The 19,237-nt window shown below is 35.4% G+C and overlaps 1 protein-coding gene across 2 annotated transcripts; it reads right to left on the reverse strand.

The window, feature by feature from the left end:
- Window positions 1-215: 215 nt before the first annotated feature.
- LOC126974987 (aquaporin AQPAn.G-like) lies at window positions 216-13,135 on the reverse strand. 2 transcript variants are annotated; one of them, XM_050822770.1, is made up of 6 exons: window positions 12,910-13,135; window positions 11,010-11,239; window positions 6,048-6,266; window positions 5,096-5,233; window positions 3,608-3,688; window positions 216-974 (listed from the first exon to the last, which is right to left on the reverse strand). In XM_050822770.1, the coding sequence occupies exons 1-6, from the start codon at window positions 12,947-12,949 to the stop codon at window positions 831-833; spliced, it is 852 nt and encodes a 283-aa protein (XP_050678727.1). In that variant the 5' UTR covers window positions 12,950-13,135; the 3' UTR covers window positions 216-830. The 2 variants fall into 2 exon arrangements, with proteins under 2 accessions (XP_050678727.1, XP_050678728.1); XM_050822771.1 differs by lacking the exon at window positions 11,010-11,239 and adding an exon at window positions 8,151-8,380 and having other exon boundaries at window positions 12,910-13,133.
- Between the last annotated feature and the right edge of the window lie 6,102 nt (window positions 13,136-19,237).

Raw genomic sequence — 19,237 nt, forward strand, 5'->3', positions numbered from 1 at the left:
TTATAGTAAATAATAAGATTTTCGTTTAACCTGTTTTTGTGATTCACCTTTAGGATTGATTATAAAGGCCTTTTTAGAGACAAAACAAATTCCAAATCTTTAACTTCTTTACTGTGTACATTTTCAATAGCTTTTAACAAATTCATACAAATCATGATAATTTTTATTAAACGAAACAGTCTGTTTGTTGGGTCAGAGAATAATAATTAATAATGTAAAGTACCGAAAATCATTATTTATTTTCATTCACCATCATTTACTTATTCAATAACGCTTACTGACTAAAAGTTAAAACTGAGAATATCCGTTTGACGTGTGCTTAAAAAACCAATTTGATTCGGCTGGTTGTCAGTATTGTCAACACTGACCTGTATAAATATACCACTGGACAGGCTGTTCCATATGTTTGAAAGCAAATTTTTTGTGCCTATTTGAAGCGCCACGCGCGGGCGAGAGAACAGAGAACTAATTAAGACGTATGGCAAATTGCTGCGAAGGAACGTACAATACCCTGAAGTATTTTTGCATTTTGAATTAAATTCGTTTTCCGTGTTATTTATACTCCAAGAATCAACGTAATAAAGTACATTTTTTTTAAATAGTTTCCCACCCAGTTGTCATCACTAGTTTTAGTACCGCAGACTCTCGCTAAATGGCCAACAGCGCCAAAATGGCGAATATCAAACAGGCACAAAAGTACTTGGATAGCCGCCAGTCCAGTGGTATATAATCTGTATCTGAGGTCAATGGTTGTCACCAAAGGCGAACAAATAATCAAGTACCGCCCTTTACATTTGGCCAGAATGTGGGCCCAAAGTGTACGTTGGCCCTTACATATGCGGTGTCTTTCGTGTGAATGCGGGCGAGGGGGGCGGCGAAGTGGGACGGGCGGGTACTCGGGGCGACACGCGCCACACACACAGGTAGAGGGCGCTGCACACACAGCTGCCGCTCAGAGGACCCACGATGTACACCTGCACACATACACACACCTTAACTACATACATAGTTGTAAAAGCAGTAATGTGTAAACATTACTGTGTTTTGGTCTGAAGCGCGCCGTAGCTAATGAAATTACTGGTCATGAGACTTAACATCTTATGTCTCAAGGTGACGAGCGCAATTGTAGAGCCGCTCAGAAGTTTTGAGGTGAAAACTTCATTAGAAATAGAATCCTAAACGGCACTGCATTGTAATAGGTAGGGCGTATTAATTACCATCAGTTGAACGTCCTGCTCATCTCATCCCTTATTTCCATAAAAAAATTGTGTTATCAGGCATTGATAATTTCGACAGCTCCGTCAACAATACTCGTAGCTCAGCGGAAAAGTGTTACGCTCGAGACCCGGGTTCGATACCTACCAGTCTAAGGATTTTTTTGTTTTGTTAAATTAAAGGAAATTTCTAATAAGTTCAAGATCAAATCGAACAGAAAATAATAGTTAAATAAAACTAAAAAGCACGCTTTATATAAAATTCAACTAAAATATAGAAAATAAATTTAAATTGAAAATAGTGTAAAAAAATATAGATTTTATTGTAAAAAAAAGCGTGGGGTGTAGACGAATTATTAAAATAATAATTCTTCTTAAAATAATAATATTCTTTTTTTCATTTTTTAGCCAAATTAGTGTAAGTAATGTCATCGGACCTCGATAAATCTACAAAGTTTGAACGAAATCTAGCCGTTTAAAGTGGGTCAAAATCGCGCCCAAAGAAGTCGGTTACAAACATATAAACATACAGGTGAAGCTAATATAAAGCGTATAAAAAAATGAAAGTAAATGTTTACACATGTTTACGCAGGGTAAAAATAGTTATAAGAAATTTCTAGTACAATTTAAATTTAAAGATGGATGAGAAACATTTTGAAAATAGAAAAGACCCGGGGGTAAATAAGGCGTAGGTACTATGCGTGGCCTACCGCAGTTCTAGTTCAGACTCGAAAGTAAAGTGGAAAATGAAGGAAGATAAGAAGAGAAGAATGGCGTTTGGATCGCTTATGTAGAATGAACGAAATAAATTTGTCTGTGGTCCGCGGTGTGAGAAAGAGATGACGCTCTACAGTCGTTGCATAAGTTTGTCTCTCTTACTCGAACCATATGCGTTGTGTTTCGAAACCTAAAATGATATATTTTTAGCGGTTTTTTGCGTAGAAAATACTAAAAATACATTTAAAATTGCACTTTATAGCATCAAATTATAAACCATTTAGTCCTTTTTTGTGCTTATTAAATAATAGTAATATAAATGAATTCTTTGAATTACAATTTAAATGTTTGCTTAGGTGTTTTCGTAAAAATAACGAGTTATGAACGCACCTCTTTTGAGGTTTGATTTGACAGGAGCGCAGAGTATTATTTTTTAATTCGTTCTTGCGAACAGGCTATGCCCGGACCCTTACTGCCTCGTCTTTAGTATTTTCACTTTTGGTATTTATTTTCAGTATTTTGGTTTACACAAAAGTCCAATACAGTATTCTCATCTCATCTTTCATCAATAAAATTTACCTTTTCTGTATGTTTTCACTATTTTTTAAAAGTTATTAACAACACGATTCACTTTCCTTTAAGGAAGTAGCAATTTTTTTAGAATCGCTCACTTTGACACATCCAGTTTAGGTTGAAATATTACCTCGTGGTACGAATGAATGAACGAACTTAATCAGTTTGCTATTCAATTGACATCATTTTTGACATTCAATTGACATCATCATTGCCATTTAATCAGTAGATTTGACGTCAACCTAAATTAGATAGCTCTAACCACGTCGTCGTACGAAATAGCAAAGCAGTTCATTTTAGGTTGTCAATTGAATCGCAATAAGAGTTCATGGTAGGCCCGCTGGTCCTATGTTCATTAGCAATAAAGTCGACTTTTATAAAATATCCTTTATAGTAGGTACGTTAATAGTTACCTATTAGCAAATCATAATGATTTCTGGAACTATTATGTTGTGCTCTCATCTTAATTAAAAAAGCAGAATCTAGTACTTCAATATTTGATGGAAGAATGTCAGAAAAAGCTGCAGTTAAACGGAATTTTAGGTAAATAACGGTGACAATGACGATATCATGGAACGTCAGAAAACAACCTAAGGCGTACCAAGCTGTCTCTTAGGGTCGTGTCATAAGTGCCTAATTAAACACCAAAACCCATAACTGTTTCATCGTCCTCCAATTTGTCAAATTATTTCAAACATACGTCAAATGTTTAGATTTTTTTATGACAGTAAGGGACGAGATGAGCAGGACGGCCAGCTGATGGTAATTGATATGCCCTGCCCATTACACTGCAGTGCCGCTCACCCAAAAATTCAAAGAGACACTACAATTGCGCTCGTCATGTTGAGACATAAGAAGTTAAGTCTCATGTGACCAGTAATTTCACTAGCTACGGCGCCCTCCAGACCGAAACACAGTATTGTGGTACCCATAATCTAGCCGGCATCCTGTGCAAAGGAGCCTCCCATTGGTAATTCTAAAAAAATCTTCAGTACGTTCCCTTAATTCTTAAAAGAGGTTACATACTTTTTATTTATTTGTGCCTCGATGTATGTTTAATGCTCATGCTGGAAATTATTGGAAATAAATAAATATATACTGACCCAGAGCTGATGAAAATTCCGTCCGAGCATGGCTGGTGCGAGACTACGAACTGGGTTCATACTGGCCCCAGTCAAGTCACCCTGAAGAAGTTATAATAATAGTCTTTAATCATAATCTAACTAATCAAAAGAGATATCCATTTCAACAACCGATAAAAAGAATTTTATTGATCGTTCGGTGACGATGACTGGTCCTCGGATACGACATCCATATTGTTGAAATCATAATTTTGCGCGGCGGCCAACTTGGATTCCTAAAATGATCCCAAATTCGATTTCTGCACCCTCAAGAACCACGAATACGATATCCATATTTTTGAAATCATAATTTTGCGCGGCAGCCAATTTGGATTTAAAAAATGATCCCAAATTCGTTCTCTGCACTCTCGAGAACCTCGGATACGATATCCATATTGTTGAAATCATAATTTTGCGCGGCGGCCATCTTGGATTTCATAAACGATCCCAAATTCGATCTCTGCACGCTCGAGATCCTCGAATACGATAGCCATATTGTTGAAATCATAATTTACGCGGCAGCCAATTTGGATTTAAAAAATGATCCCAAATTCGTTCTCTGCACTCTCGAGAACTTCGAATACGATATCCATATTGTTGAAATCATAATTTTGCGCGGCGGCCATCTTGGATTTAAAAAATGATCCCAAATTCGATCTCTGCACCCTCGAGAACCTCGAATACGATAGCTATATTGTTGAAATCACAATTTGCGCGGCAGCCAATTTGGATTTACAAAATAAACTTCGTGAACGGTTGCTGTTTGTGGTGTCAGGCCGACCTGTTCTAGTTAAAAAATCATTGCATTTGTTGGATACGATTGCGACCATAATGTTCACGAAGCATCCTTACACAAACAATGAGTTGACGCTCCAAAGTTTGATGCATCCAATATAATTTATATTTATACAGTTTATTCTTATTTTCTTTCATATTTTATATTCAGATGCAGCCCCTTACAAAGTTATTTGTTATGTAAAATACTCTATTTGGTATTTTCGTTGATTAACACGAGTTTTACAAATTTATTAAAAACACTTTTCTAAAGGATTAAAACGCGTATACCAAATTGTAACTGTGTATTTACGAGACAGTCCCCCTGAAAACGTGATCTGGAAAAGTGACGAAACGTTGAGTTAAAGAACATAATAAAAAATGTGAAAACACAGTTACAATTACACGCGTGTTAATTTTTTTAAAAGTGTTTTATTTAAATACTCTATTTGATTTAAAAGAGGGGTTTTTGAGTTCTTGTATGTTCTTCTCAAGAGCTCTACTTTTTCCGAACATATAGTAGATACAGTAATTCAAAGTATTTTAATTACGTTATGAAGTTTATTTGACTTTAACTTTGATTTTCCACCTACCTAGTTATTGGACACGTCTCCTTAATTTAACTTTTTAATCTCATTTTAATCACTGAATGAGAATAAAAAGTTGTGGAAATATGTATCGTTTAAGTAAAGTTACCGCAGCGAGAGTAAGTGCTGCAACTGTGAGACCGATGCGCAGCGGCCACGAGTCGACCAGGCGGCGGTTGCGCGCGTCCCAGGAGGCGAGGTTCGCCAGCGCTAGGCATCCTCCGAGGCAACCCTCAATTGTCATCGCCTGAAATGCATACAGTTAAAATATAATTCGTATGTCTTTATGGAAAGAAGGACGAGCGGGCATACCAGGGTCACCTGGTGGTAGGTATATGATCAAAACCACACATACATACTTGCAAAATGTCTCCTCGTGTCGGATAGGTATTTTTAATATTTTAAGTTATTCCTTTGGCAAACGCCACAAATGATAAACAATGTAAACACATTGTTTATCATTAGTATATTATTGCATCAATTAAATTACATTACTTTACATATATTGTAACTGAAATGATTTGTGAAAAGTTGAAGCAGTAAATGTTGATTGAAAAGAGCGGCAACGAGTGTCTTGTCACTTCTTCTCATTAGCTCAACCCTTTACGAAGTAGCAGCAGAATTCAATAAAAAAAATATGTTTTTTGACATTCATAAGTGTCATTTCGTGAACTACACGAATAAAGTGATTTTGATTTGATTTATGTAATATTTTATATTTGCTTGGAGTTTGCCTACTCAGTGAAAAGTTTTTGTTCAGTAAGTAGCAATGCACCCGAGGACGTCCGCTCCCGACCAACGACCGATTGGAAATGGCATATTTGTCAGGCTAAATGTCTCGACACTACATTTGGTATCAAATATAATATAATCTAATAATCCCTATTAAATGAGGCCTTGTCAATATACAAAAAAGACGGCTAAAGAAAACAGGATAAAGATGTACCTTCTCTTTCACTCGCATAGCTATGCCTAATCTTTGTTCCATAGCTTTCCTTCGGCGTCGCTCGTTATATATGCCCAGCCTAAGAAGAGCAGTGAGAGTACTGTAGACAGTTTACCTGATAAGAAGATAAGTGTGACGCAGGTGTGGTTATGCAGTGCGCTCCACAGGTTGTGACGTCCGCTGTGATCAGAGCAGCTGTAGTCGTACCCAGCAGAGCTCCCGCGCACTGCGCCACGCACATAGCCAATGCTCGACCTGGCGTAACCTTGCCGCTCAGAGCGGCTGCTAGCGTCACTGTAGGATTCAACTGCGCACCCGATACGTGGTCGAAACACTGGAATGAGGAACATTTACATTTACAAAATAACAATAAGACTAGGATGCCGCAGTCGCTTCTGCCGCGTATATTTGAGCGAAGCGAGGTAAACTAAGTCTGTGTACAAAAACAAAACAACTTAACTGAATCAACTCTTAATCTTATCTTATCTGTCTCGACAATAACCTAGAAAATTTCGAAAGCTTTCTATGATCGGCCCAGTAATGGCCGAGAAACAAATTAACACAGAAATCAGTTGGAGTCACCCGGTAGGAGCTCCGCGCAGCTTCGCTCAATTAATCTTGCCTTCAAAATACGTAATGCTTAAAAAAAAATAAAGAAGGTGTTAAATACAACCTAAGGAAATGTAATTATACCGCATAATTTAGTTAAATAAACTTTATTTTAATATCATTAAATACATAATCAATCATCATATTAATATTATCATTTCAGCTAAAAGCTTCCCCCAAAGATCTCCAGGACGATCGGTCCTGCGCTGCCGTGCGATCTTGACCAGATCATAAATCCAACTCACCCGGTCATTAAATTATTTATATACAATTAGAAAAATCTTATAACTATATTTACAATACTACGACTACATAAAATTAAAACTATCATTACGTGGAAGCGTACCAAGAATACTGGCAGCATTACCCCGTTGGATAGCAAGGCTGATCCGTTGACCGAAATAGCTGCCAGCACTTGGGTTTCCAGTAGCCTTATTGAGGCGCGAAGATAGTAATAATAATAATAATAATGATAATATTAGAAAAATTAAGTGTTTTTTTTCTTCACAGCCTAAAAACAGCCTTCCATGTTGAAATTTATTTAATTCTCGTCCATTGGTTTTAGTTCATATGAGTTACATGAGGTTTATGGTAGCTGAAGTATGATACAATATGGTTTAGTTGATCAACTAACGTCAGGGTGTCGATGTGCGTGCTCATCGTAAAAATCTATTTACATAAAAATGAATTGCTGTTCGTTAGTCTCGCTAAAACTCGAGAACTGCTGGACCGATTTGGCAAATTTAGGTCTTGAATTATTTGTGGAAGTCCAGAGAAGGTTTAAAAGGTGAATAAATAAGAAAATGCTGCTAAATTAAATAAAAACAACAAATTTGTTTTTCCTTTGATGTGTTCATACATAATTTCTATGAGAGAATTTGTTGACGCACGGTTTGACAGTTAAGAAGTAATTTTTGATGTTATGATATTATTGACAAATTCATATAAAACCATTATTTTATTTATTACATACAGAACAACGTCTGTCGGGTCAGCTGGTTCATGATAATTTTTCCCTAACGCGTCAAAATAAATTTAACTTCAAAAATAAAAACTGAGCTACATCAAAACATTTTTCTTCTGCAATATATTTTTTAAGAATTCTATTGTCTAATACGTATTTATTCCCCAATGTTTATTAATTCATAAAAAGAACTTGGATTAAATAAATTGGATTATAACATTGATAGTTGCTCAAATTTTAAATTTTATACAACGATGACTTTATAGTAGTTATGTATTTTACGAAATTAGTATTCGTTGTTTATAGTAATGTTGTGCATACCTTTAAGTTAGATAGATAATATGTTAATATAATATATAATAATTATTGTATTCGTTCGTGTAAAATTATGTATCTAGTTGGCAAGCCTAAATAAAATAAATAAATTTAGGGGGAGTGTACAACGTACGTGTCTATAATTTTTCGGTATTTCAAGAATCCTGAGCGGCACTGCATTGTAATGGGCAGGGCGTATCAATTACCATCAGCTGAACGTCCTGCTCGTCTCGTCCCTTAATTTCATAATAAATGTTACCAAGAGTTTTTAAAAAAAATGAATGGCTTTCTAAGTCGAATGGAATATCTACAAAGTAATTTTAACCGAACCTGAACAATACAAGCGACGAGTAGGCCGGCTGCAAACGCCCGCTCCAAAAGTGTTGGTCCATGGCCGTCTTGGCTCCCTTGGCCGTGCAAGCAGACGGGCAGACAGGTGAAGAATAGCAGCATCGCAGTACCCACCAACTCGGCAGCCACGACGTGCCACAGTGCGTTGCCCTCGCTTGCACGTCCAGCCACACTGTTGCTACTCTTGCAGTGCCTTTGGTAACCGCTGCCTATTACAATATTATTATTTTTTAAAAGTGACGAGCAAGAAGTTCACCTGACGGTAAATAATACGCCCTGCCCAAAACAATGCAGTGTCAATCAGGATTCTTGTTTGAAACCAAAATTTTTACCCAAAATCTTTGAGACATTAGATGTTAAGTCTCATTAGGCCAGTAATTTTACTAGCTATGTCATCCTTCAAATTAAAACACGATACTGCTTGCATGTAACTGCTTGGCGGTAGAAAATGGCGCAGCTGTGATACACACCTAACCGGTATCCTGTGCAAAGATACCAATACTAAAATATATTTTCAAACATTAAGGCGACACTAAATGCCAGCAACCTTGAGCGATATGAGTTCACGGCTGCCGGCCCGCCATCTATGTAACAAAGCCAATATTTTCAAAATTCTTGCGTGGAAAACAGTTTATATGCACAATCCACGTTATTCACTACTAATCTGAATAAATGAACCTACACAAAAGAGTACAAGCTATGAGAATAACTTTTCTCAGAGAAGTGCCAAAAAAATGCGTCACGCCATGCCAAAAAACTTGTTTAACTTCAAAGAAATGCGGTAGTTCAAAAAGTCTCGGCAGTGTTAACTATAACCAACAGCAAGCATTAGCAACCTACAAATAAGACTTAAGGATATGTGTAACAGGATTAAGTAGTGTTCATAGCTCGAAATCCTATACTTTCACCACAAAACTTGTCTAAAAATTCCATGTTTGCGTGTTTTCTGCTTACTCTTCGCCTTAAGGCTATTAATTAATTCATATAATGCTAAGAACGAAGACAGTTAGAATGTAACACCGTTATATTTGCTCCTCGTGAAGTCAGGAGGCTAGAATCTGGCTCTGATGGCATGTATATTTAAAGTAATCGTAGGGAAGGTGCACATTGAGGGTATTGGGCAGATTATATATTGTTGTTCTGGACAAGTACACCACTGCTGGTGGAACCGAAGACGCACACGTACTCTTAATGAAATATGCCATTTTGACAAACAGAATTCACGAGAGTAGCACTATTCATAATAGTATGTTATATATTTTACCTCTGTCACATTAGGATATCCTGTAATGATAGTAATCTTCATAAAACAAATACATAGGAACTCACAAATATTTACTTATTAAGTTTAATATGCATTTTTCACTTATTAATAACGTTATTTTCTAAATAATTTGTGTAACTGAATATATAGATACAACGCTGTTATAGGGAATTTCTAGCAGAAAATATTACTATAGTTATTTTATGAAGTTATTTTAGTTACTAACGTATAACGTTTTATAAAATTACGCTGACTCAGCGTAAATGAATAATTACTTCTATGTTTTCTGGTTGACAGACAGTGGGTACACAGAAGTTATAAGCTTTTTTAATTGTATAACTGTAGTACTAGCTGTTTTTGCAGTGGGAAGAATAAAAAAATATCAATAAATTGAACGTTATTGCGATTGTATAGCTCTCCTATAGTACTTTGAACAGAATTAGTGAAATCGTCGGCGGTTCTTAAATAAATATACTTAAAATTAATAAATAAATGTATTGAATGACATATTCCATGTTAAACTTAACAATATCTATTAGGTAACTCGCAAACCTGTGCAAAGTATTTCATTAAAAAAATAACACTTAAAATAATTATATTGAATCTATATATATAAAAATGAATTGCTGTTCGTTAGTCTCGCTAAAACTCGAGAACTGCTGGACCGATTTGGCAAATTTAGGTCTTGAATTATTTGTGGAAGTCCAGAGAAGGTTTAAAAGGTGAATAAATAAGAAAATGCTGCCAAATTAAATAAAAACAACAAATTTGTTTTTCCTTTGATGTGTTCATACATAATTTCTATGAGAGAATTTGTTGACGCACAGTTAAGAAGTAATTTTTGATGTTATGATATATTATTGACAAATTCATATAAAACCATTATTTTATTTATTATATACAGAACAACGTCTGTCGGGTCAGCTAGTTCATGATAATTTTTCCCTAACGCGTCAAAATAAATTTAACTTCAAAAATAAAAACTGAGCTACTTCAAAACATTTTTCTTCTGCAACATATTTTTTAAGAATTTTATTGTCTAATACGTATTTATTCCCCAATGTTTATTAATTCATAAAAAGAACTTGGATTAAATAAATTGGATTGTAACATTGATAGTTGCTCAAATTTTAAATTTTATACAACGATGACTTTATTTATTACAAAGAATAAATATAGATTAGTAAGTAAGTAGTTATGTATTTTACGAAATTAGTATTCGTTGTTTAGTAATGTTGTGCATACCTTTAAGTTAGATAGATAATATGTTAATATAATATATAATAATTATTGTAATCTTATTCGTTCGTGTAAAATTATGTATCTAGTTGGCAAGCCTAAATAAATGAATAAATTTAGGAGGAGTGTACAACGTACGTGTGTATAATTTTGCGGTATTTCAAGAATCCTGAGCGGCACTGCATTGTAATGGGCAGGGCTTATCAATTACCATCAGCTGAACGTCCTGCTCGTCTCGTCCCTTATTTTCATAATAAATGTTACCAAGAGTTTTTAAAAAAAATGAATGGCTTTCTAAGTCGAATGGAATATCTACAAAGTAATTTTAACCGAACCTGAACAATACAAGCGACGAGTAGGCCGGCTGCAAACGCCCGCTCCAAAAGTGTTGGTCCATGGCCGTCTTGGCTCCCTTGGCCGTGCAAGCAGACGGGCAGGCAGGTGAAGAACAGCAGCATCGCAGTACCCACCAACTCGGCAGCTACGACGTGCCACAGTGCGTTGCCCTCGCTTGCACGTCCAGCCACACTGCTGCTACTCTTGCAGTGCCTTTGATAACCGCTGGCTATTACAATATTATTATTTTTTTATGGAAAAAGTGACAAGAAAGACGTTCACCTGACGGTAAATAATACGCTCTGCTCAAAACAATGCAGTGTCACTCAGGATTCTTGTTTGAAACCAAATTTTTTACCCAAAATCTTTGAGACATTAGATGTTAAGTCTCATTAGCCCAGTAATTTTACTAGCTGTGGCGACCTTCAAATTAAAACACGATAATGATTGCATGTAACTGCTTGGCGGTAGAAAATGGCGCAGCTGTGATACACACCTAACCGGTATCCTGTGCAAAGATACCAATACTAAAATATATTTTCAAACATTAAGGCGACACTAAATGCCAGCAACCTTGAGCGATATGAGTTCACGGCTGCCGGCCCGCCATCTATGTAACAAAGCCAATATTTTCAAAATTCTTGCGTGGAAAACAGTTTATATGCACAATCCACGTTATTCACTACTAATCTGAATAAATGAACCTACACAAAAGAGTACAAGCTATGAGAATAACTTTTCTCAGAGAAGTACCAAAAAAATGCGTCACGCCATGCCAAAAAACTTGTTTAACTTCAAAGAAATGCGGTAGTTCAAAAAGTCTCGGCAGTGTTAACTATAACCAACAGCAAGCATTAGCAACCTACAAATAAGACTTAAGGATATGTGTAACAGGATTAAGTAGTGTTCATAGCTCGAAATCCTATACTTTCACCACAAAACTTGTCTAAAAATTCCATGTTTGCGTGTTTTCTGCTTACTCTTCGCCTTAAGGCTATTAATTAATTCATATAATGCTAAGAACGAAGACAGTTAGAATGTAACACCGTTATATTTGCTCCTCGTGAAGTCAGGAGGCTAGAATCTGGCTCTGATGTCATATATATTTAAAGTAATCGTAGGGAAGGTGCACATTGAGGGTATTGGGCAAATTATATATTGTTGTTCTGGACAAGTACACCACTGCTGGTGGAACCGAAGACGCACACGTACTCTTAGTGAAATATGCCATTTTGACAAACAGAATTCACGAGAGTAGCACTATTCATAATAGTATGTTATATATTTTACCTCTGTCACATTAGGATATCCTGTAATGATAGTAATCTTAATAAAACAAATACATAGGAACTCACAAATTTTTACTTATTAAGTTTAATATGCATTTTTCACTTATTAATAACGATGTTTTCTAAATAATTTGTGTAACTGAATATATAGATACAACGCTGTTATAGGGAATTTCTAGCAGAAAATATTACTATAGTTATTTTATGAAGTTATTTTAAGTAAATGAATAATTACTTCTATGTTTTCTGGTTGACAGATAGTGGGTACACAGAAGTTATAAGCTTTTTTAATTGTATAACTGGCTGTATCTGTGTACTGGCTGTTTTTGCAGTTGGAAGATTAAAAAAATATCAATAAATTGAACGTTATTGCGATTGTATAGCTCTCCTATAGTACTTTGAACAGAATTAGTGAAATCGTCGGCGGTTCTTAAATAAATATACTTAAAATTAATAAATAAATGTATTGAATGGCATATTCCATGTTAAACTTAACAATATCTATTAGGTAACTCGCAAACCTGTGCAAAGTATTTCATTAAAAAAATAACACTTAAAATAATTATATTGAATATGTTTTATCTTTTAAGTAAGATTAGGAAAAACTTACGGAGTCGAATAACAGTACTGGTGTCATCTTCAGAAGCCATGCCGAGCCGCTGGCCAATTCCACTGAACTTTACTTCACAACTGGGGTCGGAAAAGCGACGCGCGACTCGTGCATAGCTCGCGGTATCGCTGTGTCTACAAATCGTAGATTTAAACGAATTACGATGCCATTGTTTACGCGCATCATCTTATCTTGTGTGTGCTGAAATGATGAAGGCCGACGTAGTTTATTGGTATCGCGGCAGTGACCGTGTACGAGCCTCGGAGCCTGGAGGTTGGCGAGACGGTTTTAACAGTGGGCCACAAAAAACCTAATATTTGGACAGACCCGTTGTACGAATGGCGATTGTCTGAGCTGCTAGCCGTGGATTCGATTACTTGGTTGAAGCGAATACTTCTTTAGCGGCGTTGAGCACTTTTCTTGGGATGGCTATAAATTGTTAAACTCGCGTCAGGACACGTGACCTGATCGAAAATTCGTAAGACAGTCGTTGAAATTATGAATTTCATTCAAATGAATTGCTGATTTTTCTGAGAGATAAACTTTTTAATGTAAAATAATTTTAATAGTTCTGAAGTGTTAAATTTTTTATGTAGTAATTTTTTATGTATAATTGTCGTTTTAGTGTACGATAGCGCAATAAATGAAGATTGTATTTAACCACATAAATGTTAGTGCTTTTATACTGCATTCGAAATTATTCCCTAACCATTCCAAGATATTGAAAATTTTAAAATACAACGTTAATGTTCAAGTTTTCACTTCTGCCGGCACTCCCGGAGTGCAACCCATTTTTTTAAATAAGATGTTGCAAAAGGGCAAGACGACCCACGTAATGGAACGTGGTGAGGCAACCACTTATGGACATCTGCAACACCAGGAGTCAAGAGATGCGATTCAGGCCAAAAAACCTAAACCTACCAATACTTCGCGGTATATGTGGATTATACAGGTATATTAATTGGATATCAAACACCGCAATAAGGCTGGCCATGCTCCTATGATTCCTCCGGTCTTTCAAGAGTGTCGACTTCGGTGATCATTTACCATCACCTGGTACTCCATATTCCTTAACGTCTGCAGTCACTGTGCCAACTGGCAAATCTTTCCAACCTTGAGAATTTCACTACACAGAAGACCAGGTCTCGGTAATGTAACTGTTTAATCAACAATTGTTTCGCCATTACACGGAAGATATCTTAGAAAATAGCTTGTTTGTGTGTACGGTGACACATCCTAAAGGTGTAATTTTCGCATCCTCAATATGGTATTTACGATGCGACATTGTTCCGATGATATCACACTGACTCTGTTTGCTCGTATTGTTATTCAAATAGGTTTTATATATTTGCTATCATTACAATTACAAAATTGATTGTGTTTGTGAATCTCGTTGGCAAACACTTTAACGGTTGTATTGTTAATACCTAAGCAGAGTAAAAGTTTTAACAATCCATCTTCATCCTGGTTGTAAGCATGAACTTACGAAATAAGTGAAATAAAAGTCCCTCCTAATGGCCAACTTAGAGGAGTCGTCCTACGAGTACGACAGTTCCAACTTCTACACCCTTAACTTGCAGCGTATGCAGATAGTGTAAGTGCCATTTCATTCAGAAGGATTGGACCATACTATCTAATAATTGCTTGAGAAGGAGAGTGACTCTCGTTGCAGAGTTCGGCGAGTCAACAGCTGCTCCTTGTGTTAAGGCGAAACACGTGTCAAATTGCTTTTAGTAGGCTTTCACAACTTACCCGGTCGTTCAGTCGAGAATTTAGCGGGAATCGATTCTTCAGCTTAGGACGCGTATAAACTCTAATGGCTCGTTTACAGTAGGTCGTTTTGACCGATCGGTTGCATGACCGGATTCAGTCACCGACTAGTGTAAACGGGTTTTCGCTTAGCCGTAAACTACCACAGGCCGCATTCGGTCACCGACCGCTTTCGGTGAACGAACACGGCGGCCGACCGTTTTTGGTGAACACTGCTGCTTGTTGACACTGCCATTTCTTGTATTATTATATTATTTCATACATTTAAAATTCCTTTGTTTGTTTAAAATTTGTCGTAACACAATGTTTCTGTCAGTGATGATGCTTTGAACACGAGGGCACAGAGTTCGGCTCAAGGCGATCGCTGAATCCGATAAGCCGCCCCACATAGGTACCGGCTAATTTACATTATTGTCATTATAGTAATTTTAACCGAGCCAATTCGGTAGAACCGTAAGCGATCACCGAATTTGGCGAACCAACCTGATGTAAGCAACCCAATTCGGTTAACCGATCTGGTTCAACCGAAATTCGTCGCCGTATGCTGTGGCCGAACTAATGTAAATGAGCCATACGAGTAGCCTATAACTGTAGGCTCTACAGGCAGGCGTAGGGTTGACAACTTTTATTAGAAGAAATAGAGTATATCTGATTTCAAAGGAGGTTAATAAAGAGTACGGACTACCAAATAGGGTATCATTTATTTTATATTTTTAAAAAGGTATTTTATTGTAATTTTTGCTAACATTTTAACAGTAAATACTTAGTTGATTTTTATTGTTATGATAATGGGTTTGCATAATATTATCGACACGACTGGCGCTAGTATAGTATACATTGTGTTAAAAAGATAATTTTAGTTTCTATAACTATAACAGAGTATTCTATAAGTGGTATAGATTAAAGAGTGCGCCTACATGATATAGATTACAATATTTTATTTTAGAGTAAGGTTGGCAATACTAGGCAGGCAGGTTGTGCATTTTGCACGATTGTAGACTGGCAAAACATAACAGAAGTATTTATTCATAACATTTAAATAATTATAATAATAATAATCTTTATTTGCGAAAACTGCCACAATTTTTTTTACAAATACAATAGAAATGAACAATTATTATTATATGAATAAAATAAAAAATAGCAATCAAATGTTAAAAAACAATAAAAAAAGAGATATTAATTCTACAGAAACATGGAAGGATTATTTTAACAAAGCAGAATGGTAACAAACGATTTGCGCAGCATCGCGATTTGCAAAAGGGAAAGTTCATTCTAACCTAACACTGATTTAATGAACTTCCTAGATTTTTTCCGTGTTAGCTATCGTGGCAGTAATGTGTGAACAAAATAATTATAATATTTAAATATTTATCGTCTCCCTTAACCAACAAAACTTGAAATTTAATAAATTTATAAATGTTAAAAGAAAAGATGTAGGTATCAGGTAGTGATGTGGATACACGCATTATGGAATAATAAATAATATTGACACACTTTTTTACAAAAAATATTATCTTGCCCCAAATTAAGCATATATAGCCTGTGTTATGGGTTGCAAGACAACGATATATTTAATACAATATACTTACTTAAACATGCATAAATACATATTATAAACATACATAAATTCATTTAAACATCAATGACTCGGAAACAAACATCCATATTCATCATATAAATGCTTGCACCTACCGGGATTCGAACCCGAGACCTCTAGCTTAGCACTCGGCTATACAAGTTGTCGAATTACCGCAAAATAACGTCTAGATCAAAAACAATTTATCATGTATTCAACAGTATCTATTGAAAAACAGACGTTATTTTTTTTTAATTCTACAAGCTGTTTTTTTATATTGTTTCTAACTCAAAATACTTACGCAAATGTTGAAACTTGAAATAGTATCTGTGTAACTACTGTGTATCACTTACACCATGTCTACCTGAACTTTTGCTCCTTTAAATTTATGAACATGAAGTCCTATTAGCTCTTTTTAGGATCAGGTGCCCTGTACGCTCTTTTGTCACCGTTTCATTAAAAATAAGTTAATAAGTATTATAATTTAAACTTTATTTCAACGTCACAGTACTTATAGTCACATTGGGTAGGTTCTAGTTATGTAGGTACACCTTACTAATCTTCATACAAATGTTTAATATGGCTTAAGGCGACACTAAATGCCAGCGACCTTGAGCGATATGAGTTCACGGCTGCCGGCCCGCCATTTATGTAACAAAGCCAATATTTTCAAAATTCTTGCGTGGAAAACAGTTTATATGCTTACAATCCTCGTTATTCACTACTAATCTGAATAAATGAACCTACACAAAAAAGTACGAGCTATAAGAATAACTTTTATGAGAGAAGTACCAAAAAAATGAGTCACGCCATGCCAAAAAACTTGTTTAACTTCAAAGAAAAGTGCTAGTTCAAAGAGGCTGGGCAGTGTTAACTATAACCAACAGTAAGCATTAGCAACCTACAAATAAAACTTAAGGATATGTGTAACAGGATTAAATAGTGTTCATAGCTCGAAATGCTATACTTTCACCACAAAACTTGTCTAAAAACATCATGTTTGCGTGTTTTCTGCTTACTCTTCGCCTTAATATGCTATGGTATAAAGACTATATTATTACGTTAAACAACAGATAGGAGATTAGGCGAACGCATGATACACAGATTATTGTTATGGAGGAAGTGAGAAATAAGGGCATTATTTATTATGGCCGGGCATAATGAATAATGTCAAGCTACATCAGTATAAGCTATTAATTATTTTCTAAACTTCATTATTTATAACACTGTCTGGTCATTATGAATATTGCTATGTGGTTGACGGACAATCTCACAATATAGACATAGGTGCGGGGAGGCAAAAAAACTTAACAGGATGCCGGCTAGATTGTGGGTATCACAACGGCGCTTTTTTCTGCCGTGAAGCAGAAATGTGTAAAGATTATATTTGTTTAGGTTGAAGTTGACGATCGCAATTTTAGTGCCGGTCTGAATTTTTGGGTTTTTCAAGAATCCTGAGCGGCACTGCCAACCAGTCAGCATCTTGTAATGAATAAATATATCACTTACTACTTATGCTCATTTCTGTTTCATAATCTGAGTTTTCCTGAAACGAAGATACCGGATTTTATTAAGCTTTAATTGCAAAGAACTAGTGGTTTTTAAAAGAAGGACCCCATACAAAATTGTTGATTTGACTATAAAAATTGTGAATCGTTTAGTAATTCAGATCGTCTATAAAAATGCGTTTGTAGTTTTAACAGCTAAAACAAAGCGATTTCGAAAAGTAGAACCACTTCCTAATAACTAAATTATTGTATATATCTTATATAAACGTACGTATAAATTTTCAGCACTAGAAGGTATTCTTCAGACCAAGAACAAAATCACAATAAAAAAAGGGGAAACTTTTGAAAACACAACTAGGTATTATATCTACCGTCATGGTTGTAGTTATACGTTTTAAGTAATTTAACGCTGTAATGTCAATTGCGTCAAAAAAGCAGGGCTCAACTATTGTGCTGGGGGTATAACCGCACTGATATGAAAATATGAACTGACTGCCCGATAGGTGATAGTCATTATTATAATGCCCGGGTAAATTATAGCAATAGAATTGATCACATTGCGCTCCCGTTGGTAATTTTTAAATACCCTGGCATTATGTATAATGTCCAATTAATCACTTACTCCATAACATATACAAGGTAAATAAAAAATCTCAAGCCCGTCGTCGCCTCGTAACTCTCAAGTCGTAGTGCACTAGTGAGTGACTCTGTTGACGTTATGTAAATTAATAGTAGTTAAAAAGAAACTAAAAAACAGGCATTTTATAGAAAACAGAACCTAAAAAATAGAAAAGATTTCCTACATTTTAGTTTGGTTTATTTATAAAAGCGTGATTTTTAGGTTTTTTATAACTATTATATTTTGTATTGTTAACTTAAAAAATCTCTTTGGTATTCGAAAATTTCCTTAAATTAGATAAATCGGTTAAAGATAATGGTTGAAATTTAAAATAAACTTCAATACTTGCCTTATAGACAATAGATGAAAATTATATATTATTAGCAAAAACCTTATTTTCCAAATTAAAAAATTTAATAATATTATCAAATTAATATATTGTCATCAGTCCTCGATAAATCTACGAAGTTTGAACGAAATCTGGCCGTTGAAAGTAGGTCAAAATCGCGCCCAAAGGAATCGGTTACATCTAAATATATATATAAACATCCATACCTACAGGTGAAGCTAATAAAAAGCGTGTAAAAATGCGTGTCGAATTCTGTCGACATTACAGGTATCGTAGCAATGCTTCTGTGGGGATAAAACACAATATGTTGGTCATGTTTCTGCTTAAAAATTATCGGTCCAAATTTAAAAGTTCGAGACGAAATATCGTAATCTGTTATAGCAGCATTAAAAACCAAATCGACTCAGTTTGCTTTTGTGCTTGGGAAGACATGTTAGATGTTGTTTAAGTCCAGTTGCAAAAGAAAGAGCTAGCTGGCATTAAAAATATTACAGCTGTCAGAC

Source organism: Leptidea sinapis, chromosome 34, assembly GCF_905404315.1.
Source record: "Leptidea sinapis chromosome 34, ilLepSina1.1, whole genome shotgun sequence".
Classification (NCBI taxonomy): Eukaryota; Metazoa; Arthropoda; class Insecta; order Lepidoptera; family Pieridae; genus Leptidea; species Leptidea sinapis.